This window comes from Octopus sinensis, linkage group LG19 (genome assembly GCF_006345805.1).
Source record: "Octopus sinensis linkage group LG19, ASM634580v1, whole genome shotgun sequence".
In the NCBI taxonomy this organism is placed as follows: domain Eukaryota; kingdom Metazoa; phylum Mollusca; class Cephalopoda; order Octopoda; family Octopodidae; genus Octopus; species Octopus sinensis.
Genome location: NC_043015.1, coordinates 40,316,727 through 40,336,726, shown reverse-complemented (window position 1 = coordinate 40,336,726; position 20,000 = coordinate 40,316,727). Strand labels below are relative to the sequence as shown.

The 20,000-nt window shown below is 40.3% G+C and overlaps 1 protein-coding gene across 2 annotated transcripts in view; it reads right to left on the bottom strand.

Moving 5' to 3' along the window:
- The window catches only part of LOC115222119 (glutamate receptor ionotropic, NMDA 1-like), a 98,649-nt gene that overhangs the window by 45,689 nt on the left and 32,960 nt on the right, over positions 1-20,000 (bottom strand). For both annotated transcript variants that reach the window (XM_029792248.2, XM_029792249.2), the window contains exons 9-13: positions 17,231-17,336; positions 15,885-16,009; positions 9,269-9,433; positions 3,411-3,645; positions 1-27 (exon numbers count right to left, since the gene is read on the bottom strand). The exon at positions 1-27 is cut by the window's left edge and continues 122 nt beyond it. In XM_029792248.2, coding sequence (XP_029648108.1) covers positions 1-27; positions 3,411-3,645; positions 9,269-9,433; positions 15,885-16,009; positions 17,231-17,336 — 658 coding nt within the window. The remainder of the gene's footprint in view (positions 28-3,410; positions 3,646-9,268; positions 9,434-15,884; positions 16,010-17,230; positions 17,337-20,000) is intronic.

Below are 20,000 nucleotides of genomic sequence, written 5' to 3'. Positions count from 1 at the left end.
CACGGGCACTAAAACTGCGGGGTGTACCTGAGGTGAAAAGAGGAAAATACGATAAAAAAGGGAGAAGATTTGAAGGAAAAAACAATGGAGACATTTAACAGGTGTAGTTGTAGCTGTGTGGTTAAGAGGTTTGGTTTGTAACCACAGAGTTTCAGGTTCAGTCCCACTGTGTGGGATTTTGTGCAAGTGTCTTCTGTTATTGCCCTGGGTTGACGATGGGTCAACCAAAGCTATCTATACAAACCACTAAGCCATGCGCCTTCACAGGTGTATATGTATGTGTGTGTGTGTGTATATATATATATATATATATATATATCATCATCATCATCATTTAATGTTGGCTTTCCATGCCGGCATGGGTTAGACCACACCATTGTGTCAGCTGGGAATGGTGTGGTCCAACCCATGGCTATATGGGGTGGTTGATGTTGGGAAGGGCATCTAGCCGTAAAAACCATACCAAAATGAACACAGAAGCCTGGTGTAGCCTTCTGCCTGACCAGCTCCAGTCAAACTGTCCAATCCATGCCAGCATGGAAGGTGGGTATTAAACGATGACGATGATGATGGATGGATGTATGTATGTATGTACATATGTATGCATTTATGTATGTATGTATGTATGTATGTATGTGTATGTATGTGTGTGTATATATGTATGTATGTATGTATGTATATATGTATGTATATATGTATGTGTGTATGTATGTATGTATGTATGCATGCATGTATGCATATATGTATGTATGTATGCTTGTATGTATGTATGTATGTATGCATGCATGAATGTATGTATGTATTTTGGACGTATGTATGTATGTATGTATGTATGTATGCATGCATGTATTATGTATATATGTATGTATGTATGCTTGTATGTATGTATGTGTGTATGTATGTATATGCTTTCATTAATTTGGAGAGTTTTTGGCTAAAATATTAAATCTGTAGACTAAAAATATTTTGTTCCAAAGTTATTTTTAACTGGCATAGAATCCTCTTTGGACTTGAAGTCTCCTTCGGCTTTGATTAAAAAATAATTACATATCATATATATATATATCCTTCTACAAAAGCAAATTTGTGTTTGACAGTCAGAATTTAATAGAAATTATCTGATCTGCTGTATTAATTTTACTTTCACACTAATTGGCAAAAATGCATTCCAAGACCACATGATATATTTGGGATATTGACTAAAGAATGAACATCATGATTAAAAGAACATGTGTGGTTCTGATGCTACCGAAGTTGGTGAAACCCAACTAGGTCAGAATCACAATTCTTTATTTGTTAGAACCACATGTTCTCTCTTGGGGCTATAATTGTAGCAAAATTGTTTTAGGGTAAAAAAAAAATTCTTTATACACACACTCATATATATGTATTTATATGTGTGTTATATCTATCAGTCTGTCTGTCTATCTAACCATCCATCTATCTGTCCATCTATCTATCTATACATATATAGATACACAGACACACACATATATATGTATAGTTGTGTGTGTGTGTGTATATATATATATGAGAATTTTTTGTGTAATAAGATAAAAAACCAAGGCTGTATAGATGTTAGAGCATTTATAGATAGAAGGTCTTACAGCTGTTTCTAGGATATTAATTAATAATTAGTTTAGATGATTTAATTATGACTTGACTTAACTATCCTCTCACACCGTCTCTGATGAAGGGATATTATCAATTAATATCCTAGAAACAGCTGTAAGACCTTCTATCTATAAATGCTCTAATATCTACACAGCCTTGGTTGTTTATCTTATTACGCAAAAAATTCTTATATACACACGCTGACATAGAACCAACGTTGAACCCTTTATTCGCAATATTACTGAATCTGGAACTTAACTATGGTCTGTCTATAGCACTTATTCAGCATTACCTGACACCTTTGGGTCTCAATGACACCATTATCTCTTATATATATTATCATCATCATCGTTTAATGTCCACTTTCCATGCTAGCATGGGTTGGACGGTGCAACTGGGGTGTGGGAAGCCAGAAGGCTGCACCAGGCCCAGTCTGATCTGGCAATGTTTCTACGGCTGGATACCCTTCCTAACGCCAACCACTCCGTGAGTGTAGTGGGCACGAGGTGCCAGACGAGGCTGGCAAACAGCCACGATTGGATGGTGCTTTTTACGTGTCACCAGCATGGGGGCCAGGCGAGGCTGGCAATGACCAGGATCGGATGGTGCTTTTTACATGCCACCGGCACAAGGCCAGTATAGGCGACGCTGGCAATGGCCACGTTCAGATGGTTTTCTTACGTACCACCGGCACTGGTATCACAGCTGCAATTTCCATTGATGTTGATCGATTTCGATTTTGATCGAAAATCGAATATATATATATATATACAAGTGAAGGTGCATGGCTCAGTGGTTAGAGTGTGAAGCTTACAATTGTGAGGTTGTAAGTTTGATTCTTGAACCCTGTTGTATCTTGTGCCATGCAATGGAAATGAACTTAATACTTCAGAATTGGAAAGGGAATTCCTTAACTACAAAGACATTCTGGACAGCAGGGTGTGATTTTGAGGGAGATGTGGGTATTATTTCTAGCAGGTGAGGCAACCACCAAGTGAGTGCCTTGGTCAGAGAAGGAGTTTATTGAATATCAGGGTGAGACGACAACAATAATATTGATGATGGTGATGATGATGATGGTGATGTTGATGATGGCAGGGATCAAGGAGGAAGGCGACAACGGCAATGGTGATAAGGATGAGGATGAAGAAGACAATAATAATAATGATGGTGATGATGATGATGATGATGTGATGATGATGATGATGATGACGATGGTGATGATGGTGATGATGATAGTGATGATGACGATGGTGATGATGATGATGATGATGGTGATGATGATGATTATGATGAAGATGATAATGACGATGATGGTGGTGGTGATGATGATGGTGATGATGATGATGATGATGATGAAGATGATAATGATGATGATGGTGATGATGATGATGATGATGATGATGATGATGATGAAGATGATAATGGTGATAGTGGTTATGATGATGATGGTGATGATGATGGTGATTGATGGCAATACAAATATCAATGTTGATAAACAAATGGATGATGATAACATTAAAGATAACAATGATGATGATGATGATGATGTGATGATGATGATGGTGATGATGATAGTGATGATGACGATGGTGATGATGATGATGGTGATTGATGGCAATACAAATATCAATGTTGATAAACAAATGGATGATGATAACATTAAAGATAACAATGATGATGATGATGATGATAGTGAGAAGAATGGTGATAACAATGGCAAGAATAATAATATTGATGACAGCATCAATGAATGATAATAAAAAAAAACCATCAGCTGCTGCTGCTGTTGTTACCTTCTCCAATTCCACTGTTGAGTAAAACACCCCAAGCGAACCACATGGCACTGGACAGATTCAAAGCATCTTCCTCCGTGTCATCACTTTTGGCCAGTTTGAATCGGCCAAATGGGCTGAACCTGTCTAGGAGATAAAGAACCAGTGCCACAACATGCACCGACAATCCTACTAAGATCCATAACGTGTCTTGAAATGGTTGCAGGAATGACGCCAAACTCGAGTCTTTTCTTGTCTGAAAAAGAAACGAAAGAAGCAAAAATGTAACCAAAAAACAGACTGGAATCGGCATCGAGGCACCACAGGGTGAGATTTCAGTATGGCACAACAATGTGACGCCTTAACCCTTTTGTTACTCTATTTATTTTGAGATGCTCTGTGTTTCTTTCAATTACTTTAAATATAACAAAGAATTTAGTAAAATAACTTAGTTGTCATTCAGCTAGTGTTACAAACATAAATTGTGACTAAGGTTTGGTGGAAGATTTTAATTCAAAACTTATGAAAACAAAACATTTGTACTACAGAGTCAGCTGGGTTAGTAACGAAAGGGTTAAACAATTCGTAATAATATTTAATTAATAGATGAGTTTTTAAACCTCAAATGACTATAAGGGTCCACTCGAGCGAAATAGCAATCAAAGAGGTCTATATGTAAAAACTGATTGACGGCCACTGTTTCTGAACCAACTGACCAACTGACTGATAAACTAGCCCCTATTATCATGTGATAAATTATCTCTAGTAGTTTGTTGTGGTATTAACCCTTTCGTTACTGTATTTATTTTGAGATGTTCTGTATTTCTTTCAATTAATTTTAAATATAACAAAATAATTTAGTAAAATAACTTAGTTGTCATTCAGCTAGTGTTAGGAACATAAATTGTGACTAAGGTTTGGTGGAAGATTTTAATTCAAAACTTATGGAAACAAGACATTTGTACTACAGAGCCAGAGCCGGTTTCAGTCGGGTTGGTAACGAAAGGATTAATGTGGTATCTCAGAGTGGCACTGCAGTGTGTCTCCACATTGTGTAGCCCCTAGTGTGGCATGTTAATGTGACACCTCGATATGACACCGGAACGTGACATCTCAATTTAGCAAAGATGGTGTCAGAAATGGTATCTGGAGGTGAGGCTGCATGTAAATAATGTAGCAACATCATGTGGTCGTTATTGAAGTTGGGTGGGGGAGGGTAAGAAAAAGGGTGATAATGAAAGGGAAGAGGGGAAGTAATTAAAAATTGATGACCCCCACCACCACCACCAAAAAAAAATCCTCCATTAAGATATCACAAAGGATATCACACAATATCACTTTATGATATTTCTTGGCAACATCCGACATGTTCTTCACAATCATAACTTCCTGTTTCACTACCATGTAGCATGATAACTTTTACTTCACTGCACAAGTCATTTTCGGGTTGGTCAGGAATTAGAACCTTTCAACAACAAGTCAACACAATTGAAACAATAATTCTGTAGAATTCCTAGATGGTTGATTACAAAAAGTTCTTTACTTAAGCTTGCCAAGACAGGGAAAGACATCATGCTGGGCCTCATGTCGTAAAACTATAGTGGAATGTCTGCAAAAATGTTAACCATTGTCCATAAGGTCAAGTAATAAACATAAGAACGACTGTTTAATAACAGGAAGCGAATGAAGAGCAGGTTCCTGCAAAAATATGGTCCGTATGAGAGGAAATGTCTTTTCGCTCATTCATCTAAAAACACTCTGCAAAGTTGGCGCTCAAAATGAGCCGATTTATAAACTCTGAAACAAGACATTCCAGAAGGATCTAGAATCCTTTCTACTAAAGGCACAAGGCCTGAAATTTTTGGGGGGGAGAGGACTAGTCGATTATACCGACCCCAGTATTTCACTGGTACTTATTTCATAGACCCCGAAAGGATGAAAGGCAAAGTCAGCATCAGCAGAATTTGAACTCAGAACATAGCAGCAGACAAAATACCACTAAGCCTTTTGTACATCGTGCTAACGATTCTGCCAGCTCACCACCTTCCAGAAGGATCTAGAACGATCTGTCAAGTAAAGTCCGGCTGCTGACTGGGGCCTTAACTCAGCCATGACGTAAAATTCATAATCAGATAACTTAGTTTCGAGTCTTGCGACAATGGTAAAGTGATGGACTCAATACCAGGAAGTATATAATGCTGTCTTCTTGTGTTCGTAGTTTCAATCCTGCCGAAAGTAACTTTCATTTCCATTCTTCCTAGAAACAGTCTAGTGTGAATGGTCATTCTCCTGGTCAAGACAAGTTCTGTGGCAAGGCTCCACTGTTTTTTTATTTATTTATTATTACTACTTTATCTATCTTTTGAAATTCTTGTACTCTTAAGAATTTTGTACTCAAGGGCAACCACCCCTATGGCTCTGGCTCTGCCCATGCTACAGTACTGCCTCCTGGGGCAATAAAATCCATACCAGCCATGTAGAGGCATGATCCAGTTTACTGTACTCTGCACCCATGCTATCCACCCCCTACATGTTTGTGATCTTGTGTTGGTGTTTGATGCTACATGGTGGTGAAACACAGAGCAGTGAGCTTGTGTTGTGCAATGTCATGTGATGGTCAGACAGAGCAGGGACTGTGTGGATGAGGTGTGGTGCCACATGACTGCAAAGACATGGAGCAGTGATAATGTGCTCATGTGAGATGCCACATGGTAGTGAAACAGGAAGTTATGATTGCGAAGAACATATGGGATGTTGGCAAGAAATATCATAAAGTGATATTATGTGATATCCTTTGCGATATCTTAACGGAGGATATTTGGGGTGGGGTGGGGGGTTTGACCAATTTTTAATTACTTCCCCTCTTCCCTTTCACCATCATCCTTTTTCTTACCCTCCCCCCACCCAACTTCAATATCCTTCCTGCATCTCCTCCCCCTCCTCCTCCCACTTGTTTACTTCCTCTTCCTATCACCTCCTCTCACACACTGTACCTTAGTTTTTCCTCCTCCTTTTCCAATTTTCATGGGTTCAAAATCAAAGTTAACAACCCTTACACACACACACACAGAATCTCATCCGTGTTTCCTCCTCCCTTCCATCCTTTTTATACTCCTACTCATGCTCTTTCCATCCCTCCTTGTATCATCATACTACCACTCATTCTCCCTTTCTCTCACACAAACACCCATACCCCTTCCCCTTCTCAATATGGCCACTCCACCAGCTAGAAATAGCAGCCAACTTTCTCTCAAATCACACCCTACTATCTTTAGAAAACAAAAAAAAACCAAAAACAAACATCCTGAAACACATTACATAATATAGTCCGAGGTACACTGTGTCTAGGAAACCAAATATGATGGAATGGTCACAGGATGGAATGTCATTCGATACAAGTTGACCCTGCGTTAAACAATAACAACTACATCCTTCTCTCTTTCTTTCACATGAGAGTAAGTACCCTTAAACCACTCCTTAAAGTCCCATCCTGCAAAAAAAATATTTCCAGATTCTCAAACCCGCCACCCCGCCAATGTTGTGTACCCTTGGGTTGGGAGTGCTGGGAGTCCACCACCAACTGCAGCCTTGACCCAGTGAAATGCAAGGGAAGCTGTTTTTTACATAAACAACAACAAAAACAAAAACTTCTCCTACAAAGTTTTTTCCAATCTTCATGAGTTTCTCACAGAAAAACTAGAGAGGAGGAGGAGGTGGTGGTTGGTGGTGGGAAGAGGAGGAAATTTTCTGGATGACTTCACCCTCGAGTGAAGGGATGTAACCTCCTACCTCACCCTTACACCACACAGACACACAACTTTTAGGTTTCCGAGGGTAGTTTTTCCATTTACAAGAATTCACGATAAGAATTTTCTCTCTCCTGTTCTTGTTGGTGTTTTCTTTTTTTTCTTCCTTCAGCAACGAAAAAAGAAAGAATTAATCACTGAAGCGTGAAGTGTCAAATTCATAGACCAAAGGAAGAATCGAGGGGTTTTGATTTCCATGCCTCTCCACCAACCAGCCTGAAGCTGGTCCCGCTTCTATGTCACAAACTTCCTGTTTTGATGTAATCTAAATTAAAACTTTATATCAAAACTTCATGTTAATTTATGCTAATTTATGTTAATTTATGTTCCACCAGCTTAATAATGACAGACTTCTTTTACTAAATTCTTCATTATTTCAAAAATTAATTGCAACAAAAGGCAATGTATTTCTTCAGAAGGGTTAAAGTGATCTAACTTAAAACTTTCCATCAAAATTTCGCTTTAGTCTAAGTTCCAGACACCAACTTAATAACGACAGAGTTTAGTTCTGTATTTAAGAGATGAGGAATTGTCTACATTATTTACATTTGACGGGTATTTCTCTTAATCTTGTTTGTTGTTAACACAACGTTTCGGCTGGTATACCCTCCAGCCTTCTTCAGGTGTCTTGGGGAAATTTCGAACCTGGGTTCTCATTCCTAAGGTATTTTTTGATGTTATTATTACTATTATTATTATTCAGGCCACTGCCTGGAATCGAACTCGGAATCTTGGGGTTAGTAGCCCGCGCTCTTAACCACTACACCATATACCCATGGGCAATAATGAAGTGAATTTTAAGGATTATAAATCTAATATTTTCCTATCCTTCCTTAATACTGGTTCTAACTCTAATTGTGAACACTGGATCCGGTTGACTCCGTTGAAGAGCTCTTCACGTCTCAATGGGGGCAGGGGATAAGCTGCAGCAATGCATTGGGGAGTGCAAAGAGCAGGATGAGGCTAGTAAGACATCTTGGTCAACAGTTTCCATCCCCGGTCATCTTAACCTGGTCTTGCCACTGGACTGAAGGTGGTCATGGACAAGAAAGTAGGGTTGACCGTACATAACTCTTTATTCATGTTAAACAATGTCACCGCATAAGTCATCAGTCATCCTTCAAGATGAATGATGGTCTCATTGCACTGATTGAGGAACATGAGAACACTAACATTGGCATCATCATCATCATCATCATCATCATCATCGTTTAACGTCCATTTTCCATGCTAGCATGGGATGGACAGTTTGACCGGGGTCTGGGAAGCCAGGACGCTGCACCAGGCTCCAGTTTGATCTGGCAGAGTTTCTACAGCTGGATGCCCTTCCTAATGCCAACCACTCCGTGAGTGTAGTGGGTGCTTTTTACATGCCAGGGGAGGCTGGCAACGGCTTCGATCGGTTGGTGCTTTTTACGTGCCACCGGCACAGAAGCCAGTCAAGGCGGCGCTGGCATCAGCCATGTTCAGATGGTGCTTTTTACATGCCACCAGCACAGGTGCCAGGGGAGGCTGGCAATGGCCATGATCGGTTGGTGCATTTTACATGCCACCTGCATGGAAGCCAGTCAAGGCGGCACTGCCATCGACCACGTTCGGATGGTGCCTTTCACATGCCGCCCGTCAGGTATCACAACTACATTAAATATAAATTCTACTTTAAAGGATCAGGGCTCAATTCCTTGTCAAAACTTCACACTAGATTGGCAATCAGGTAATTTGGTCAGGTACCGATTTACCTGACAGTGGCCAGGTAATTTGGTCAAGGTATGAAGTTTATAAGATATATGACTTCAGTAGATCTGGAGATATGATGTGACCCCTATGTATGTAACCCCTAAGTATAAAATAACCCCTGTAAATGATATCTGACAGGAATGAAATGAACACAATATGTAAGGTCTGTCAGGTATAATACAGCCCCTATATGTATAAGGTCCAATAGTTATCCGACTTTAATAGATCTAGCAGGTATAATATGATCCCTAATTTATAAGATCTAACAGATATATGACTCCCTATTTAGACTACCAGGAAACAGTTCTCTCTCTCTCAGACAAACGGTTCTCTTACCTTTTTTACTAGAATGGTGAGGCCTTGATATTTGAAAGGCTTTGAAAAATCTATGTGTTGAGCTCTCTCTGGGTTAATAGTGAGGGGTGCCATGATCATGTCTGCTTCTCCAGACACCAGCTCCCCTATCATACCATTCCACTTCTTATCGGAGGAACCATTTCTCTGAAAATAAGAAAAATCAAAGACACTCAGGTAATATATTGAGGGGGCAGCACCATCTGTAATGACAACAACAGTGACAACAAGAACAAATGCCATAGAACAACCAGAAGTGCAATGTATGATTATTCTATGGTTTCGGTAATTGAAACGTGACCATGCTGGAGCATCAGCATCGAGGGATTTCAGTCAATCAGAACAATGCCAGTTTGGTATTGATTTATTGATCTCTACCTATTGAATGGTTAAGTTCATTTTTTGATGGAAAATAACATAACCCAGTCCTTTGTTTTAAAATGGTAAACACACACACACACACACATCCAGGACAGCACACCCATCAATCCTGCATAACCTCACATTGTTTTCGATCAATCCTGCATAACCTGCTTTGAGATTTCAGTGATGTGATTGTTTATTTTTAGACTGACATTGTAGGGTAGGTGTGAGAGGTCAGATCTGGTTAGTTTGAACAGGATATGACCAGTTTAAATACTAAAGAGTTAAGATGGTTTGAAGCAGCCTAGATTGTCTGTCAAAGAGAAATGGTTGGCATCAAAATGGTCTTGTGTTAGAGGTGCATTGAAGAACTCCCAATACTGTCTACCTGAGGTGGTGAGCTGGCAGGAACATTAGCATGCTGAGTGAAATGCTTAGCGGTATTTCGTCTGCCGCTACGTTCGGAGTTCAAATTCTGCCGAGTTCGACTTCGCCTTTCATCCTTTCGGGGTCGATTAAATAAGTACCAGTTACGCACTGTAATCGACTTAATCCCTTTGTCTGTCCTTGTTTGTCCTCTCTGTGTTTAGTCCCATGTGGGTAGTAAAGAAATAGGTATTCCGTCTGCCGCTATGTTCTGAGTTCAAATTCAGCCAAGGTTGACTTTGCCTTTCATCTTTACAGGGTCAATAAATTATGTACCAATTGCATGCTGGGGATCGATCTAATTAACTGGCCCCCTCCCCCAAAATTTCGGGCCTTGTGCCTAGAGCAGAAAAGAATACTGTCTGCCTGCTTGCCTGCCTGTCTGTCTGTCTGTCTGTTCGTCTGTCAGCTGGCCTGTCAGTCTGTCTGCCTTTCTATGTTGTCCTACCAAAAGCATTGTTGTAATCCTTTCTGCTAAAGGCACAAGGCCTGAAATTTGTGGGGAGGGGATAAGTCGATTACATCGACCCCAGTGTTTTACTGGTACTCAATTTATCAACCCTGAAAAGATGAAAGGCAAAGTTGACCTCGGCAGAATTTGAACTCAGAACTTAGTGACGGGCGAAATACCACTAAGCATTTCGTCCGGTGTGCTAACGACTCTGCCAGCTCGCCGCCCTAAAGCATTGTTGTTATGTAACAACAAACCCAGTGCCTGTGGTTATGTTTTGCAACAGCAGAGAGAGAAATTTTGTGGTTATTTCTTGAATTTGTCAATAATTGACAAAGTCAGCAACAATGGTTTGTAGACAAAGGAATGGATGCAGGTTCTAGGTGCGCAGATTATGTGCAGCATGCATTGTGCATAAACCGTGTACGTATGGTGCTTAGATTAAAGCACGGCGTATAATTTAGGGTGGAGTTTCTGAAATTTTTTTTTACAAAACGGGGAATAACAACGACATCAACAACAACAACAACAATAATAATTTTAAACTTTTGTTTCTAAAGTGTAAAGTTTCAAATTCCTGAAGTAATTTTAGCAGAAAAACAGAGAAAAGGAGGTCAAACTTGGAGATTAGATTAACATATATAACTAGAAATGCAGTCACACACACACACAAAACATATATAATGAAAATATAATGCCATATTCTTTAGCAGAGACATGTGGCATTGTGAGGAAACAAGCTTACAACACACAACTATAAATATACATATATATATATATATATATATATATATATTATATATATATATATATATATATGTATGTATATATATATATATATATATATAATATATATATATAATTATATATATATATATATGTATATATATGTATGTATATATATGTATATACATATGTTCATACACAAATACAGATATAGCTATTATTTAGCCCCAGGTCAGTCCTAATCTAACCCAGAAGCCCTATGATCAAAGGCGGTCTAGTAGTGATCATTCTGTGTTTTATTCAGCCAGAGTGTACCTAGGACTACATTTTCTAATGTCTTCTTCCTGTTGTTTACCTTCAGGCCAACTTTGGTCAAACCCTGGACTGACCAAAGCTTTGTGAGTGGATTTGATTGATGGAAACTGAAAGAAGCCCATTGCGTGTGTGTGCGTGCATGGATTCATGTGTGTATATGCACGTGTGTGTGTGTGTGTGTGTGCGCGTGTCTGTCTGTCTATCTATCTATCTATCTAAATATACATATAAATACACACGCACATGTATATATATATATATATAAATATGATACATATGTATAAACACATACACACACACACGTGTGTGTGTCTCCTTGCTTTGGCATCAATGGTAAGTTGTAAACAAGTATCACTGTCATACAAGCGGTGTCCTTTGTTTCCTGTCTTTTCATAAAAAAAACATGTTTGGCCATGGGAAAATCTTGCCTGGCTCAGAAATAGGCGAGGGTTGGTGACAGGAAGGGCATCCGACCACAAAAAAGTTGCCTTAATGAATTCAGTCAAACCCATGCAAACATGGAAAAATGGACGTTAAAACGATGATGATGACAATGAAGATTTTTATCTTTCAAAACCCTATAATTTTTTTTAAAGGGCCCATCCTTTGGGAAACCCTGAACTAAATACATCACTCAGCCCTTTCTTCCATGCCTTCTACGCAATTTGTGGACTTATTTCAATATAAGGACCTGTTATAATAAATCTGGTGAATATTGTATATATTAGACACCTATATATTAGACAGCGATAGAATGGGATACCACAGCCAGGCAACCCCCTTAATAATAGTAACAATGCTTTGAGTAAGAAAAGGCCCAGTTGGGGGCTGTCGTTTTTGGGGTTGTTTTTTTCTTTTTTTTCTTTCCCCCTCCAAGTCATTCATTTTGGCAATGCTTTTGTCTTTTTTTCATGTGACTTTCTCATGTCACACATGGTTCTTTTTTTTTTTTGGCTCTCATTTCTTTTGAAACCCGATTCTATGAGGGCGGAGACTGAGCAGAAATGAACTGGGATATTTTCTAAGCAAGCAAGTAAGCATTGCTCTGATTTTGGTAAAGTAAATACAGAGAGAAAGAGGGAGGGAGAGGGGGAAACAGAGGGGAGAGTAAGAGAAGGGAGGAGGAGGAGAAGGAGGAGAAGAAGTGCTGTGACGAGAATAAAGGGGGTAAAAGAACCACATGACGCAGTTAGGGGCTGTTAGAACTGTGAGGGGGTCCCCCCGACGAGTTGGAATCTGAGATGAATGTCAAGGAATTGGTTAAAGAGAAAATAAATGATGCAATATGTTAGAGAACGTCATCAGATGTCTCCTGGAATTGTCCCTCCTGTATCATTTATCAGGGTGTGTGGGGGGATGGAGATGGCTGTGGTGGTGGTGGTGGCAGTGGGTGAGGCGGAGTGGGGGTGGGGTGGGGTCGATGGGAATGGTAAACATTGCGTGAACGGTAGAAATAGGACAAACAACAGCAGGAATAACAATAACAGTAGCAATAATAATAACACAACTACCGTCCCCACTTGCACATCTACCACTAGCGCTACCACCACCACCATTTACTATTCCCCATCACCAACACCAGGCTGATGTTGAACATATGGATTTCTTATTTCGGCACATGGCCAGCGATTTCTGGGGAAGAGGTAAGTCGATTACATCGACCCCAGTACATAACTGGTACTTATTTTATTGACCCCGAAAGGATAAAAGACAAAGTCGACCTCGATAGAATTTGAACTCAGAACATAAAGACAGACCAAAAGCTGTTAAGCGTTTTGCCCCGTGTGCTAACGATTCTGCCAGCTCGTCACCTCGTTATGCAGAATATATTCACAGTTTTTATCACATCAGAAATTTGAGGTTTATTCTTTGGTGACTAATGACTGATGTTTGATGTCTAATGACTAATGGCTGATGACTGTTCATTGATGTTTGATGTTTATTTTGTATTGTGTGGTTTAAAGTCTCCACTGTTTGATATCTGGTGTGTAATATTGTGTATGAATGCTTGGTGTAGAGTGTCTTATGATTGATGCTTAATGACTAACATTTGATATCTGATGACTTATGACTAATAATCATTCACATTATTTTTGCTGTTTGATGACAGATGCTTGATGTCTGGTGGTTAATTCATGATGTTTGACATGATATGATGGGCTTCTTTCAGTTTCCGTCTACCAAATCCACTCAGAAGGCTCTGGTCGGCCCGAGGCTATAGTAGAAGATACTTACCCTGGTGCCATGCAGTGGGATTGAACCCGGAACCATGTGGTTGGTAAGCAAACTACTTACCACACAGCCACTCCTGCACCTATATATATATATAGACGTCACGTGACACACCAGGCTATCAGATGTTGCTACACATCGCTGGTCACAATGCGCTTCGCATTGTTTTAGCCTTCAAATGACGCCACCCCGCTGGCTAAGCGAGCAGGCCAACAGAAGAAAGTTGTGGCGAAAGAGTACAGCAGGGATCACCACCACCCCCTGCTGGAGCTTCGTGGAGCTTTAGGTGTTTTTGCTCAATAAACACTCACAACGCCCGATCTGGGAATCGAAACCGTGACCCTACGACTGCGAGTCCACTGCCCTAACCACTGGGCCATTGTGCCTCCACTATATATATTTATATATATATAATCGTCATAATCTTTTAAGTATTCACTTTGCCATGCTGTCATGAGTTGAACAGAATTTATGAAGGCAGATTTTCTACAGCTGGATGCCCTTCCTGTTGTCAACCCTCACCTGTTTCCAAGCAAATGAAGATTTATTCTCCATGGCCTGATATGTTTTTTTTTTGCAGAAGTTCAGAAATGAATGACATCCATTTCCAACAATCACAGGAGGTCAAAACAGACAACCCCACCCCCCAAAAAACCCATACACGTACTCACATGGCTCAGTTCAAGACTACAGTAGAAGACACTGGCTCAGGGTGCCACGCAGTGGAATTGAACCTGGAACCATGTGGTTGGGAAGCAAACTGTTTAACCACACAGCTCTACTTGATCTCTAAGGCTTTACATCTAACACTAGATACTGTGTCACATGACTTATGTTTAATGACTAATGTGTGATGACTGGTAACGGTTCAGTACTTCTATTGTTTTATTATTGTTGTTGTTTAATCCCATGCCAAACGCCCTCCAGCCATGACCACCGTGTCTTTTATTCAGATGCAATATACCAAAGGCTACATTTTCTAATGTATCCTTCTTTTATTAAGCTGGAAAAGTGCAGTTTGAGGGAGATTTGGGAGCTATTTCTAGCATTTGGGAAGACCGTGTGGAGACCCCCTCCCTCACTAAGTCCTTACGTTATTCTTAGGTATTTGGCGGCGAGCTGGCAGAATCATTAGCACGCTGGACGAATTGCATAGAAGTATTTTGCCTGTTGCTACGTTCTGAGTTCAAATTCCACCAAGGTCAACTTTGCCTTTCATCCCTTTGAGATCGATAAATTAAGTACTGGGTCTTAATTCGAGGCCTAGTGCTCCCAGTAGAAAGGATTGTTCTTAGATTATTTCTTGAGAGTGGGAAATTTTCTAAGAGAATGTAGATCCAAGGGAAACAACTCGTTGTCACTCAGACGAGAGGGAATTTCACAACAGAAACTTTTACTAAAATATTCCTGGGGCTATACTATAAGAGATGTGAAGCCGCGTGGCTTAGGGGTTAGGGTATTCGGCTCGCGATCGTAGGGTCGTGAGTTCGATTCTCGGCGGCACCGTGTGTCCTTGAGCAAGACACTTTATTTCACGTAGTACCAGTCCACTCAGCTGACAAAAATGGAACCCTCGTTGTCGTAAGCAATGGAGTGCCAGTTTTCTTTTACCATAAGACATTTTCCCAAGGTACCAGGCAGTGGGATTGAACCAGAGAGAGAGCAGAGATAAACAGACAGATTAGTAAAAATAAAGTCATGCCAGACTCATAAGGGCCGGTTTCCCTTTTACATGACTTATAAATTCCCCACCTGGACGGGACACCTGTCTGTGCAATGTTTACTTATTGTTGCCAGCTGAGTGGACTGGTGCAATGTGAAATGAAGTGTTTTGCTCAAGAACACAACGTGTTGCCTGGTCCAGGAATCGAAACCACAATCTTACGATCATGATTCTGACACCCTAACCACTAAGCCACGTGCCTCCACAGACAGATTTTGTAAATAAGAATGTTCTAATTGCCGTGCGTTTGCCAAAATACATTCCCACCCTCACCACCTCTTTGCCCCTCAGATCAACCCTTGTCAGGTGTGCGTGTGTGTGTGTGATTGTGGATAGAAGATGAAAAGAAACTGTGAACCTACTCTTTCAAAAGATCCATAAGTATTTTCTGAACTTAAGTGTAATTCGAATGTGAAGTTGACCCGGGTTGAAAGGTTCTTCAGTAAATCTATGCAATAACCTTTACAGCAGTAGTCTGTGAGGTTACCTGCAAGAAAAGAATAAACAACAATAGTGTTGCATGGTCATGGCTTGGAAGGAGAGACATAAACGAAATGAAGAAAACGGGATCACACTACATGCACACACTGACCTTATGGAAGGGAAGGAGAGACATGTGGGGGGTCTGGAAGGGAATGAAGATGTTCCACATGTGTGTTCATAATAGGAGAGAGAGAGAGAGAGAGAGAGGGAGACCTAACCATGTATGCATTCTCCGTGCAGAAGGAGAGAGGAGGCATTAGATATAAAAAACAAAAACTGCAGGTATCAGTAGCAAGTGAGTCTGTTGTGGTTGATGGCAGAATAGAATGTACGATGATTTTGTGATTTTATAATTAGTAGCAGACATAGAGCATCCTTTCAATCCTCCTCCTTCACTCCCACCCCCCACTCAACAGAACATCCAGAGTGTGGCATCAGGGCAGGAGAGAGAGAGAAGAGAGAGAGAGAGAGAGAGAGAGAGAGAGAGAGAGAGAGAGAGAGAGAGATGCATGAGCAGTGGGAAGGATACTCATTTCAGCTGAGCAGACTGGAAGAAATGTGAAAATGAAGTGCCATGCTCAAGGACTCAATGTGACATCCAGTTCAAGAATTGAACCCATGGCCTTATGATTATTATTATTATTATTAATCGTTGTACTCTAACGATTAGGCCACATATCTTCACATACACTAAATATCCAATAATCTTAACATGTAAGGATGCTCCACATGTAGGAAGGAGAGAGAGAGAGAGAGAGAGCCACACATACACACACAGAGAGTCATATTTTTCATGTCTACATATAGGTTCAAATCCTGGCCACGGCACGTCACTCTTTTGTCCAACCCATGCTAGCATGGAAAGCGGATGTTAAACGACGATGACGATGATGATGATGTTGATGATGAAAAGGAGACACAAAATGAAAAAAAAGAATTGGTGCCAAGAGAGACAGTAAAAGACAGAAAACCCAAGAAGGATTTGAAGCACAAACAGCCGCTAAGGCACTGCCATTTTATCCTCCTTTGAGTCGACCACGGGCTAAAATGCCATCAACCAGGGATTACGAAAAGTTGCTCTATCACACACACACACACACACATACACACACACACATACACACACACACACACACACACACACACACATACACACACACATACACACACATACACACACACACACATACACACACACAGACAGGGGCTTCACTGGGTTCCTCACCTGTTGATTTGTCAGTATGTGGGCAAAAGACCTCCTCTGAGTCACAGGCTTCCCCTTTAGGAATCGGTCTCTTATTAATGAATGGTTCTTCTTGGATGGTGACAACCTGGACCAATGGAAACGACAATGTTTGAAGACAACAGCAGTAACAACAACAACATCAATGACATATTTTTCTATTTTGGTGGCTGCCTCTGGGGCTTGTGTAGATTAGGAATCACACCTGGAGTATTATTATTATCACGTGATCATTATTGGAACCACTCTGTCGGTTCCGACAACGAGGGTTCCGGTTGATCCGAATCAACGGAACAGCCTGCTCGTGAAATTAACGTGTAAGTGGCTGAGCACTCCACAGACACGTGTACCCTTAACGTAGTTCTCGGGGATATTCAGCGTGACACAGAGAGTGACAAGGCCGGCCCTTTGAAATACAGGTACAACAGAAGCAGGAAGTAAGAGTGAGAGAAAGTTTTGGTGAAAGAGTACAGCAGGGATCACCACCACCCCCTGCCGGAGCCTCGTGGGGCTTTTTAGGTGTTTTTGTTCAATAAACACTCACAACGCCCGGTCTGGGAATCGAAACCGCGATCCTACGACCGCGAGTCCGCTGCCCTAACCACTGGGCCATTGCGCCTCCACATTATTATAATTATTATATAATCATTATTATTATAATGATCATTATTATGATTAAGGTGGTGAGTTAACGGAATGTCTGTCTTTACGTTCTGAGTCCAGATGCTACTGAGAATGATTTTGCCTTTCATCTTTCCCGGATTGATGAAATAAGTACCAGCTGCATATTAGGGATGATGTAATCGACTTGTCTCCTTCTCCAAAAATTGCTGGCCTTGTGCCAAAATTTGAAACCATTATTATTATTATTATTATTATTATTTTTATTATTGTTATTATTATTATTATTACTATTATTATTATTATTATTAAGGCAGCAAGCTGGCAGAAACGTTAGCACGCTGGGCGAAATGCGTAGGCGTATTTCGTCTGCCGTTACGTTCTGAGTTCAAATTCCGCCGAGGTCGACTTTGCCTTTCATCGTTTCGGGATCGATAAAATAAGTACCAGTCATATACCGGGTTTGATGTTATCGACTTAGCCCCTCCCCACAAATTTCAGGCCCTGTGCCTACAGTAGACAGGATCATTATTATTATTACTATTTATATTGGAGACACAGCTTTTGAGGGTTGTTAAAATAAGATATATACCGGTCACTAATGTGGTGTGATTTTTCTTTTATCTAAATCAGAAATCATCGATACTATTTGATCGATAAAGAAACAATAACAACCACAACAAGAATAATATTCATTGCAATTATATGGCGAGTGTGATTAGTGCGTCGAACAAATAAAAACTGAGGATAGTTGGAAAGCTGCATAAAGTAAGGGAGGTAATTACTAGGCTACAATTTACTTACCAAGGGGAATAACTCATGACATACCAATTTCATTTCGTTTTTGGATTTGGTTTGCAAGATTCTTTATGTGAGTTCGTGTGTTGAAGCATATTTTGTTGTGTTTGGGGAGAGTCATTTTCTTTTTGTGCCTTATAATGTAACACACTCACCGGTAAAATTTCCACTTTTTAGGAAAATAAAAATAGGAAAAAAGTGGAAATTTTACCAACTTTGTTTTCGTCTTTTGGGATTTATTTTTTTCTCAACCAAAAACGTTTCCAGAATCTCCAAGATTGGAGGAAAGAACAGACTAAATAATTGTTCTCAATGCTTTAAAACACTAAAGATACCCAAGGGCCAAGTGGTGGTACCGAACTGGTTGGTATGTTCTATGAACCCCTACAGTGCAGGCTTCGTATTACGGTTTCCCCCTGACAAATAATTCTCTCAAGGCTTTGGTGGTCCTGAGGCTATGGTAGAAGACATTTGAGTAAGGTGCCATGCAGAGACATTGAACTCAAAAGAACAAGTCCTTTGTGAGTCGCTCTCCGGCTATCTATCTGCGGCTTTATATAGCTATGGTGCGACCTCACCTGGAATTTGCATCACCGGTCTGGAACCCCTATCTTGTCCAGGATATTAATCGTTTGGAAGCCGTTCAGCGATGTGCATTTGCCATATTCTGAATGCCTTACTTCCTTGGGCATGGATACATTGAAACTCCGACGTCTGGCAGCTGACTTGGCAGACACCCATAAAATTATTAAACATCTTACCAACAATAACTCTGAGCACCTTTTCAAACTCCATCTGTCTAACACCCGTGGACATGTTTACAAGGTCAGAAAGCAGCACAGTTCCCATGACTTTCGGAAACATTTTTTCACGCTAAGAGTTGCTGAAGCATGGAACAGACTGCTAGCATCAGTTGTTAGTTGTCGGAGCACTGCATCCTTCAAAACTGCCATGCTTCCTGAGATTCGCCAACACTACACCTGATTTTCTCCCCTCCATAAACACGCAAGCATGTATATGACTCATACATTGTTTGCTTTCCAGACATTTGTACATTACTGCATATGCTTAATACACACTTTCGACAAGTTGTGGTGCACCTGAGCACTGTATACAATAATTTCATTATTATTATTATCATAAAAGCACTGAGCCTTAATGACTGCCAATAATACAAGAATCAGCTGCAAAATGTTGTCAAAATCAAAATCTTTGAAACTCCCTACTTTCTCGGCAATAAGTGATTTAGGCATCAGTCATCAATCATAATTCAAATAAAAATGGGAAAAATGAAGCCTTAACCATTTTGCTTCATATTCTGATATTTTGGTTC